Source organism: Cydia fagiglandana, chromosome 18, assembly GCF_963556715.1.
Source record: "Cydia fagiglandana chromosome 18, ilCydFagi1.1, whole genome shotgun sequence".
NCBI lineage: Eukaryota > Metazoa > Arthropoda > Insecta > Lepidoptera > Tortricidae > Cydia > Cydia fagiglandana.
In genome coordinates this window covers 9,587,039-9,599,557 of record NC_085949.1, presented here as the reverse complement: position 1 = coordinate 9,599,557, position 12,519 = coordinate 9,587,039, and the positions used below count along the sequence as shown (strand labels likewise).

The 12,519-nt window shown below is 34.6% G+C and overlaps 1 protein-coding gene across 2 annotated transcripts in view; it reads left to right on the top strand.

Annotated features, from left to right (window-relative positions):
- LOC134673516 (uncharacterized) overlaps positions 1 to 12,519 on the top strand; it is a 297,423-nt gene that overhangs the window by 254,487 nt on the left and 30,417 nt on the right. Inside the window, exons 6-9 of one of the 2 annotated variants that reach the window (XM_063531508.1) lie at positions 5,965 to 6,083; positions 8,807 to 8,937; positions 9,395 to 9,439; positions 10,963 to 11,069. In XM_063531508.1, coding sequence (XP_063387578.1) covers positions 5,965 to 6,083; positions 8,807 to 8,937; positions 9,395 to 9,439; positions 10,963 to 11,069 — 402 coding nt within the window. The remainder of the gene's footprint in view (positions 1 to 5,964; positions 6,084 to 8,806; positions 8,938 to 9,394; positions 9,440 to 10,962; positions 11,070 to 12,519) is intronic. The other variant, XM_063531509.1, reaches the window with a different exon arrangement.

The following is a 12,519-nucleotide window of genomic DNA, read 5'->3' as shown; positions in this document are numbered from 1 at the left end:
GGAGAAAACCCCGAGATATCTTTAGATGTCACTTACTTTGGATTGATACTGAACGACCAACATTTTACTAGACAGGCGCGAGGCGAGTATCTTACTAGTAATTTCCAGTTTTATACCACCATGTGTAGTCTTAATAATTAGAGGTATGAAGTAGATATTGTTTTATCACAGAATAAGACATTTAATTTTTTTTTTTCATATTGGTCGTTATGTATGTTCTGATTGGCCTATATTAGGTTGGTCAATAATTAACCGGTTAACACAAGTAAAATTAAACTAAATAATATTATTTTCATACTTATTGACGCAATTAGAATATTGATTTTGATAAATAGGTACCTAGTAAACTTATTTATATAAACTTATCTACTTCATTTTGTGAGCGATCGTATCGTGACGCAGAGGCCAATTGGAGTTTTAGTTATTAGATCTATTTCCAATATGATCTCTGTCATTGTCAAAAGTGACGTTTTTGGCTGCAGTAATGTCACTTTACAGTCTGACAGATCAGTATCATTTTGGAAACAGAACCAAAAGTCTAATAAAACTCGAACTAGCCTGGCACTGTATGCAAACCTTAACAATATGGCCTCAACTAGTTAGGTCGAGCATACCACTATTCCTCATACAAATATAGTACTCTACATAGAACATACTATTATAACTTACATAAGTATGAGTAATATAATTTTAACGTGTGTTCTTTGTAATAGAAAAAAACACAATACACGTACCTAATTAGCGCACGAATTCTGCACAAACATCAAATAAAAGTAACCTAACGTTAAAGAATCGTTGTTATTATTTGACATATAAATAACTTTGAACTTACAATTACCCATTTACACGTTCCCATAGTACCTTATCTTTAAAACAATTGTCTTTTGAATTTTTTAGGTACACTGAACATTTCAAATTAGCATATCTTTTCATGATGTTTGAGCGAAGCCATCTCAACCGTCTCTATGACGGAAAGCTAATTAAATTTTGTTTCGTAGATGTACGAGTATATCTAGGTACATAACAGTTTTACTAGAAAGTTGTTCGTCTTCGCTCTTTGTTAAAATTTCTCAAGTTCCCTTGTCTTCTTGCATGACAAATTTAATGCAGTTAGACTCGTTATTCTACATGCAATCTACAGTTTAATCCTTTTTTGTACCTATGTCAAACGATCTAAAGTAGATTTGTACTTTTATTAGGGATTTTAACTTTAAAAATGCCATATACCTATCTTATAGTAAGTAGTAGAGTCAGCAGCAGAAGTTGCTAAGCGGGCGAGGTGTTCACAATTACCTTGACACGCTCTTATAACCTTAACAATAAAGTCGCGTCAAGATCATTTTGAACACCTCGCCCGCTTAGCAACTTCTGCTGCTGACTGTACCAAGCTACCTTGAACTTTCGTTCCATATTTAAATGGAAGACCAAAATTTGTGCAAAAGAAATATCCAACAAAGGACACGTTAGCGAAAAACTCTTGGGTCCCTAGTAAAATATTCAAATGTAGCGAATAATAACATTGCGCAGATAATGGTGTCGCGTCGGCCCGGATCAGAGTGCGCGCATACTTGGCGTCCAACTGCTGTACAAGTGTACATATTATTACTTACTGTACATTCCAAACAACATTTATACTTAACTGAGATTCAGGATGGTGTAAGTCAAGCTGAGTAATTCAAAGGGCGTACAAAAACATAAATGGTAGTTTTTACTCTACGTCGCAGAAAAATGGTGCTACGAGCTACGGCGTAGCTCAAGTAGCGCTGCTGATTACTACACAAACTTTAGGGCCAATTCGAACGTTCACTGACATCAAACCGATATTAGAATGATATTGGAATCATGTCAGTTAGCAGAATGCGCGTTCATTTCACTCAGACTAGTTTTTATTTGTTTTTGAAGTGAAAACTTCTTTAGCGGCGCTGTGCACTTTTTGAGGTGGGGGAAAAATGTTATTAAAACTTGAGACAGCGTAACGCGTAAGGCGCTTGCGTGACGTCATGTGTGACGGACAATGTCATTGTTTTTTTATTTAAATGCCATCTAGTGAGTTTCCCTCAAACTGGTATTAATATAACTGTAGTAAGTCAAGTAAGTCATACATAGTGCTGCAGATAGTTTGCACTAGATTTACTGATATGATTCCATTACCATTTTTTCGGTTTAATGTCAGTGCCCGTTCAAATGAGCTGTTGAAATGCCAACGTTATCGTAGCGCTACCTTCGTAGCCGCTACTAGCGTTTTCTCGCTTTGTAGAGGAAAGCGACTACCAACAGAAAACCCGTCGGCGGGTTCTCGGCACTCAATGTGTTAATATAATATAGTAGTGGACCCTATAATGGACGTGGAACCAGTAATGGGACAAAAAAACACAATTCCTCTAAAATAAGTATCTAAAAGTAGTTTATAAACACTGGACATATTTTTATCATAAATAAGAGTCCTAGAGCTGTTTATGTTTCAATTTTTATTAAATTTGGTTATTTTTTAAGAAATGTGCGTCAACCCAAAAGTTGTCGTGTCACTGAAAAAAAATACCACTACGAATTCTTAACAACTTCGCTAAGAGAGGTGAGTTAATTTATTAAATTTTAATTAATTAATACTTGATGAAAACTAGAATGTGTTTTGTTAATTGCATTTACCATGAGATAAGGTATACAACACACTATGTTGTGACTCCACAGATGTAAAAAAAATAGTGGTATTTGGCCCAATCCCATTATAGGAGCTGTAAAACTGCATACCTCCTGTGATGGGACAATTTACATAATGATGCTTGCCATGCCATAATTTCATGTTTAAACAATACAGAAGTAAAATGTAGTTACGAAATACATATGTCAATCAGGAGGTATTCTCGGACTTCAGATAAATTAATATCGTTTTCCAAACTTTTATTTAACTTGCCCTGTTAGTAACTTAGTGTGGGTCAAATCTTGGTAGCTGAATTTGAGCCACTTTTCGATTTCCGATTCAGTTGAAATGTTGTGTAAGTACGTAATTAAGTATGCAAATCGGATGATAATGCAATATTATGATAACATGGACCTGATCTGATGATGGAGACAGGAGGTGGCCATGTGAACTTTATCGCAATAAACCCTAACTAATTGTGTTTGGGTATATTAGAATTGTCTCGATAGATCTAATACAATAATAATTGGCTGTGGAAAGAAAAATACATTCAGCGATAAAAGTTTATACCAAAACTTGATTTTTTTGCCATAACTTATTCCCCATTTTAATATTTTATACTGATAGAGCAATGTCCATTATAGGGGGCCCATTACTGGATCCACGTCCATTACCGGGGGCCCATTACTGGAGCTTTGGTGTCCATGACTGGAGAAAAAAGACATAGTTTTAATTTGTTAAGTATGTGGAAACTCATTGCAGTATCTTTGATACAACACGCCTAAAACATGAAAGACGGATAGGACTTTCATCTTTTAACACGCTAAGCGGTAGAGCATTTACATGTATAAGGGAAATATCATAAATACTCCAAATTTCCTCTTAAATGTCCCATGACTGGTGCTGCTACTATAATTATTACTTATCGATATGTTGTTAATGTCTGTGAATCTTGTTTTATCCCTTAAATTGACATAAAACCCCGAAAGTTATGAGACTTATGAGTTCTAACCTCCTCAGTGCTCAATTTTTGCATTTATTCTGATTTAATAAAATGTAATAGTAAAAGGTCAACGGCCACCCAGGCCTATCCTGTATTTTGGGTATTGTTGAATATTTGAATTGATATCCAGGACCACAAATAAGTTATTTCAGACAACTAACTGTTATTCTACTATCATGATTGAATTAAACTTACAAGTTTGGGAACAAATGAAATTCTGTTACTAAATATTAAGGGTAAACTTAAGACACCGATTCGAATTCGGCTTCCGCCACGGTTTTGCTGTTTTATATAGTTTTTTTAGTTATATTTCATTAAGTGAATAAGTTAGTATTAGTAGATACTTTAAAAATGTATTTTGAAGCATTTGGATAGGGACGAAGGTGGGAATGGGAATATATACGTATACGTATGTATGATATGGGAGATAGTGTACTTACTTAGTTTGTAGTGAATTAATTGTCAATGTTTTTGTTTGATAAGTAATATTAATAACATAATTAAATCATCATTTTCCCTCGTATACCTTCTGGAGTGTTATTTTGATCTCCTTTGTTTGATGCATAAGGCTTTAATTAAAGTCAGCGAAGTATTCCCTGGGCTGGGTTCTAATTAAATCAACTACTCATCTGATCATGCCGTGCTCGTAATCAGCTAATTACAGGGCGACACGTGTCGGCGAATATTTTTGACAATAATAGATATTATGCCAGTATAATATGCCTGGATGCCTGAACAAATCGTCTAATTGCATTCATTCCAATGTCAAATATAAATGATTTAAAGTATATAAGTTACGTTATTTATTCTTACTGTTACTAAGAGTACCGAATTAAATAATTGTGTAGTAAATTGTCTACTTCTTATTAGCCTCGTAAATATTTTATGCCTAGTCTAGCCGAACTTGAAAACACTCACTCAAGTCTTCTTTTTAAACGGAATAGGAATGAAATATAATAAGTATTTGAGTGTTAAATAAATTAATGAAAATATTTATTTTCAGGCAACTATTAGCCCATAAATAAACAACACCTCTAAACTAGCATACATATTATAAAATATATCATAAAACTAAAAACACACAATTATGGCTGCGATGCAGGGCGCGACCCCTAACTATAAACTTAGTCTTAATTTTACCCGTGTTTTATATTTACCACAACTTACCCTACTGATTTTAAAGGGAATTTAACCTACAAAACAAAAGAAGAAGGTGAAACAGTGATGAAATTGTTGACAAAGACACCCAATAACTATAAAATAGAATGGCCCAGAGTGTACATACCGGGTGTGGCCTGTAACACGAGCAAATAATTAAAACATAGATTGTACTCCTCAAACGGTGACACTTTTGTTCACCAACTTTTAAAAATTATGAAGTCTTAAAACTTCCTCTTTTTCATACAAATTAAATATTACCTTCAATGTACGCCATTATCATTTACCTATCATTGTGATTGACGTTGCTTGTCACGCCTTAAACATAACAAATTTCGCAATACATTGCGTGTTAGAATTAACTTTAAAGTGTACTAAAAATCAAAAAACAAGTTATTTTTAAAAGCTGCTGAACTAATGTTGGTTAGTTTGAGGAGTACAGTCTACAGTTAAATTTTTTGCTCCTGTTACAGGCCACATCCGGTATATATAAGTTTCACTGTATTATGTATATGAGGGTAGGGCATTAAACAATGGGTCGGTCCCGCCATCGATAAGTACGCCCTAGAGAGGCCCCGAGGTCCGAAATAAAAATAGGATTAGGAGACGAAAAGGCCCTCTAATTAGATGAGAAACAAACATGGGATTAGGGTCAACAACGGGCTCTGCGCACTCATTGTTGTAACGATATTATGAGTTTAGTATGTTTGCATCTATTTTGAGGCTAACGGTGGTTGCTTATCTTTATAGTGTGACCACCAGAAATGGAGTCACATTATGACATAATATTGTGAAAATTCTGGGGGATTTTGAAATTATTTTTTCGTACCGATAGCAGGTTCATCACCTAACTGCAGTTACGTATACATAAAAACTCACTCATTCATTCATTTTTTGTTTTGACTCTGAAAATATTTGAATAAAAATTACATTTATCAGTCCACACAACCCATTTTCAACTGTCGGACAATGTGAACTTTGTGACTACCCATGCAATGAGAAATAAATAAAGAGATCCCACATAAACTTGACGAGATGACGAGATTCTAGGTAATGTAGGTCAAACATGCCACATAGGCTGATTGATTATGATTACCTCTTATTAGTACCTACTTACATCAAAACACATTGTTGGCTTCAATTATTATCTGTGTGAATTTTGCAGGTATGCAACAAGATCTTCGGTAACGCATCGGCGCTCGCCAAGCACAAACTGACGCACAGCGACGAACGCAAGTATGTGTGCATCACTTGCGCAAAGGCCTTCAAGCGGCAGGACCATCTGTGAGTATCCTCCCTTATTCCATCTCATTATCCTCATCTTTGTAATTTTTCCTTTTTTCTCTCTTACTTCTGTGTATCTTTATAGTTATCTCTATAATTATGGCAGTTCTTTTTTTTCTACATTATTAATATTGTTATATATTTTAACGATGATCCCAAGATGCATCTGAATCTATAAATATTAAGTATATTGAATAGTCTGACATTTACTCATTTATACACCAGTGTACAATTCTACTGAAAACTGCCTGAAAACTACAAACAAATAAAAATAATTTGCGAGTCGTCTTATAAAAACGATAGAGTGAAATCTTGTTCCTACATACTAAGTAGTTAAGTGCACCAACACAATATGTATTATGCACCATAATAATAATATTTTTTTTCTGTTGAAACACGTCAACGAAACACAGAAGCGATTTACTGATTTAAGCTTTCACGATTTTTAAACATTATTATTTACTCAAACGGGACTTAATAGCGTATAAGTAAGGTAATATAACTGTTTTAAAAATAAAAACACCACTAGCATCTCCAACAGATAGGTACTGAATCAATCTCATAATTGTCGTCAGAATATATATATAAGAAAAAGAACTTACATGTCATCATTTAGGTACTTATTATTCGTCATAGACCAGCCCTATAATTAGACATGATAACATTGACAACTATATAAAGGAAACTAGTTAATCGATTCTCATGGTTCTCATAATAATACTTCTATCGCAATACTACCAAGTTCCCCTAAAAGTGTCGACGACAAACTTCCATAACATTGTGTTTGCCCCAAACATCTTAAAGCAACTAGGTCGGGAGCACATTATGTCAATAACACGCATGGCAGAGGTGCCCATTAATATTCATGCGCGACGCTCGGGCGATTAAGTAGCCCTGTGCTCGGTAGATGTGTAGCATGATCAGTATCGTGATTTCGTATAAGCAAGCAGCGTCACTGAAAAAGCATGTCAAAAGCACTAACCTTATTATAACGTATCCTAAATAATGCTACTTTTTCATGATATACCTAATACATAGCTAAGTTGAAGGTGTGTATCCATAACTGTACGTGAGACAACGTACTGTACTATAATACAGTCCACCCATGTACGAAAATTGGTCCCTATCTACTACTTACATCCTTAAGTGATGACATTCGATCAAGTCCATCGGTACTGTAGCTAACTAAGGTATGTAGACTAGGAAATGTATTCCTTTTACATAGATTGCCCTCGGATGGTATAAAACCGTCTCAATCCATTTCGAAACCAACGTCAAACTCTAACTTGTAATTGAAGATTCTATTAAATGTATATTACCAATAATCATTACTGCACATTGGGGTTGCGCAAGGACCGTAGATAGTTGACACCCTCTTATGCATGGATAAATCATTTATTTACATACAATATATATACAGTGGTACAACTAAACGAAATTAATAACTAGCTTAAATCTAAAATAGGCCCCTGAGGCATTGTACCAAGGATGCTGGCGGCATTTCCCCGCTGTATCGCAATACTGATACGTTGTGCGAGGTAGCCGCCCGACTCTTATGCATTAGATTTGCACTTTTCTCAACCATATGGTATACCCTGACTTGTCTTCTTGTTATATAATTATAATTGAAACTCTTTGAACCAGATTTAACATTATTACCAGGATACCTACCTACTAAAGTTATATTTCATATCAATCAATTATTGTAATGTGAATGAAACTCGTATCCAACGCTAATAAATTGGCAAATCGATAGTTAGGAGTTTTCTATATTTTCCCTTGAGAAATCCTCAAAGAACTTTATTTAAAGTTTCGACACATTTGGCTTTTATGACTTTTTTGTTTGCCGAGAACTAAATACTTAGATAAACAAATGCGCTTTGCGTCTCTGCCCAAATATACTTTATAAAAACTTTTGCAAAAAGATTTTACCGGTGTTTCACGTGTATTTTGTAATCGGATTTATACCCACAAGCCCATGACAATGACATGGGTCTATTTTAAACATGTTTGTGTAAGTATAACAAAACGTTTGGAATCGTACATAGTTTACTTTTATATCTGCCTTACATCGATACTTGTATTTAAATGAAACCTCCAAGCGAAAAGGTAAATTATAGCACAAACATGGATATGAAAGAAACGTCAACCAAAAATAAACGTTCATTTCGGAATACATGGAGATATATGTATATATATATATATGGTTAACTTAAATGTTTACGTATTCGAGTATTTGGCTATAGGTAGGTACATATTTATCAATTTTATTATCAACAGTGTGTGACTCACTACATGTATTACTGCCCGATTCGAACTGTATGATACGTCAGTTAATAGATCTAGAAACGATATGGATTAGATGTGTCAGTGTCAAAAGCGACGTTTTTGTTTGAAGAAACGTCACATTTGACACTGACATATCGTTTCTAGATCTATTAATTGACGTATCTTAAGGTTCGAATCGGGCCGTAGATCTTATCCCATGCACCTATATAAAATAAAAATAAAAGAAACCTTTTATTTCGTGCAAGTAGTTACAAAGTCAACTTAGTTTAAAGAGGAATAAACATTATAATTATGATAGTTAAAACAATTCGTAATGTCATTATTTTCACAAAAATTAAATAAAAATTTAAAAATTTTAAATTTTAATCATGCACCTAATATACCTATTCATAAGTATTCAAGTTGTTGATTGTGTTTTGTAACGTTTGTTTCAGTAACGGGCACATGCTAACACACCGTAACAAGAAGCCGTACGAATGCAAAGCAGACGGGTGCGGCAAATCGTACTGCGATGCGAGATCCCTGCGCCGGCACACGGAGAACCACCACCAACCGTCAGGCTCAAGTACGATCTTTACTGAAAAACTAATTAATTTAATTAACTTTTTTAAGTTGTGGTAAATAGGGTCATTGCGCTTCTCGTCCAATAGGCTCCGCCAGAATTAAATTAGGAAAGTATGTTATTTATTTAAGTATATAGTTTTTGACTATAAACAGGCGTGGCTCTGTGCTGGCCATATCTGTGGTGATCGTGACAGACGCGTTTTGCTAGAGAGTCTTCTGTGCGTAGTACTATTATTTATTCTGTGCTATAAATAGAAATACGACTTTAATACTATATTGTTATAGAAACATGACATTAGTTTTTAATTTCAAAATTAAAATTATTTAAAAAATTGCAATTTGCAATTATTAAAAAAAGTTTTTTTAGCTACGCAATCGTTTCATAACTATATTTTATGAAACTATCATGCGAGAATTAACTTTCCTTAATACTAATAATTTCAATTGCTTTTTGACAGAAACCTTATCATCCAGTGAATCATCACAATCAGTAGTAAAAAATCGTAAGTATACCAACTACTTTTTGATTACCACATAAATAAACTTGAAATTCTATTAAATAAAATAAAAAACCGGGCAAGTGCGAGTCGGACTCGCACACGAAGGGTTCCGTACCATAAAGCAAAAAATGAAAAAACTGCAAAAAGAAAACGGTCACCCATCCAACTACTGATCACGCCCGACGTTGCTTAACTTTGGTCAAAAATCACGTTTGTTGTATGGGAGCCCCATTTAAATCTTTATTTTATTGTTTTTAGTATTTGTTGTTATAGCAGCAACAGAAATACATCATCTGTGAAAATTTCAACTGTCTAGCTATCTAGGTTCGTGAGATACATCCTGGTGACAGACGGACGGACGGACGGACGGACAGCGAAGTCTTAGTAATAGGGTCCCGTTTTACCCTTTGGGTACGGAACCTTAATAAAAAAAGGAGGAAGGAAAAAAAGGACAATATATGTACATATGCACACTTATGTAAATATTAAGTAGATTATCATTCTTATAAAAATAATGCATTTTTAAATACAAAGAAAACATTGACAACTCAGATACGTATATGTGGTTGTAAGTACAATGTATCTCCTTACCGGACTCAGAACCTAGTATTAGGACTCCCTACCAACAGCTTCGTACTCACTATTACACTCGTAATATATGGAATTTCGTACCTCCGACTAACTCGAATATTCATCATCATCAACCAAACGTAATTCGTAGCATATCGTAAGGTTAAGGTCAGATTGGGCGCATGATTGTACAAGATTAATCTTTGGAAGGCATACGTGTATTAATGCATGGATGTTGTGTGCACAAGGCGCCAAGCAATCAAGGTGCAATCTCCCGGTGCGACTAACTGCATGTTGTATAATCTACGCAAGCCTGATGACGTGTGAATGTCTACATAGATATACTATTCTATGCTGAACTGGAATATAACATGATTGCGTTGAAGAACAATTCCTTAGATTTCCCTTGCCTGTCATTTTATACAAATAGAAATTCTATATATTTCGGACAAGTGAACAGTCCAGAAACAAAAGCAAGTGTAAATTGTTGTTTCCAGAGGTTCTACCGCGAACATAAACAATCTAAATTAAGTTATCTGCCTTGACGAGCGATAGTATCTTGTATACAGGGATACGGGGGGATTTAGGAGAATGCGCAAGGTACCTGTACCTGTGCATTCAGTACTAAATTATAAATTATAAGCGGCTGTTTCGTACCAGCAATAGATTTTTTAGTGCTCCAAAAATACATTTTTTCTGAGGATGTATTTAGAGTATCTCTACTTTATCCATGACAAATGTCAATTTAAAATTACACCAATTATTTTTAAAAAGTGATAGAGATTCGCGGTGGAGACTCAGTCTTAGAGATTATGTTCTAAAACACTGTAGGTACCCACCATGGAAAAAACGTTATCTTTTTCGATTTACCGTTTCATATTTCTCGTTTGAATATATTTACTAAATATTTTAAGTAGGTGCCTATTTTCTTTGTTAAGACTGGAAATTGATTGCAGGTTCTAACAACACTGTCGCAAGCGCACCGAGCGCCGAGCGCGAGTCCGCCTCCCAGCGGCTAGCGTCGCCGGCGTCACCACCCAGAAACTACCCGCCACACTCGGATGTAAGTTATCTGACAGACTGCCTGATTCGAACTTTAAGATCGTCAAATATTGCGTCTAGATACGATATGGATTAGATATGTCAGTGTCTAATGTGACGTTTCTTCAAACAAAAACGTCACTTTTGACACTGACATATCTAATCCATATCGTATCTAGCCGTAATATTTGATGTATCCTAAAGTTCGAATCGGGCCGAGAATCTTCCATAGCTTGATACAGAGTGTACCAACCAACACGGTTAAAAAATGGCAATGTTTTACGGAAATAAATCACTCTTGTCTTCGCTCTACATGGATTTATAAATATTGAAGTATAATAAACTTTCTTGCACTTATGAATTGTACAAAAGGCGAACTTAAGAAGTATAATTAATTACTTATTTCAGCCTTTGATTCACAATTTGTAAAAAGAACTTCTCTATTTTGCCCCATCGATACAAAGATCGTCGATTCAGTATGCTCGTAGATACCAATTATGTAAATTTAGCGAAACTCACACTTACGACTTAAGTACTAAGATTAAAACTAACTTACGATTTAAGTGCCTAAGTTTCGTACGTGAATTGTGTCGCTAAGCTAATCTCTAGCGCAGTATGAAACCATGCATCTGCTGCACCTTTTTAAAACGTGAACGTCCGAGAACGTAAGTAGATTACTGTTGGCACACTGCCAGAGGCGATGTGTAAAAACTCTGCCACCCTTATTAATTAACCAATTACCCCAAATCCGAGTCGTGTGCTCTTTTCATTTTACGAGGACGTTTTGCCAGGAAAAGTACATCCAATGAGTGGATTTAAAAATACTCATATCAACCTTCGCCGAGCTCAAATAAAGACAGGATATTCACAAAGACGATTTTGGCTATAATTCGATGCCTTAATATAAATAAAAGCGAGAAACTTGTATTTCAACAAGACTTAAAAAATATATTTTTTCATCTAAGAAATATAACAAGATGTGTAATTTACAATAAAGTCTATAGTTCGTTTTTTTTAGCATTAGAAAGAACTTGCAAGAAGGTAAGCGATCTTGACATGTCTTTTATTTGAAAAACGCTTTTTAAAAATCAGTGACTATTACTTATGAAAGCAGAAGAATATAAAATGATCGTATTAGATTCATAATTGTTACATATTTGCCGTAAGTAATTTTTAAAATGTGACTTTCCATTAAAAGACTCATCAAGATTTTTTACCTTATTTCTAATGCTAAAAAAAAGAAGTATAAAGTTCGACAAAATGCTTGTATTATAACTAGCATATTTCGGCACTGCTGCTAACACCATTATCACGAAGAGCATATTCGAAAAGATAATGCTATCGGTACTTTTATAAGAGTCCTTTGTAAATTTATTTTAGGCAAAGCAGTGGGTTAATTTTTAATTTTCAGAGTTTTAATAATCCGTGACTTTGTTTAGGAAAATTAATTAGAACAATCCAATCCGGATGGA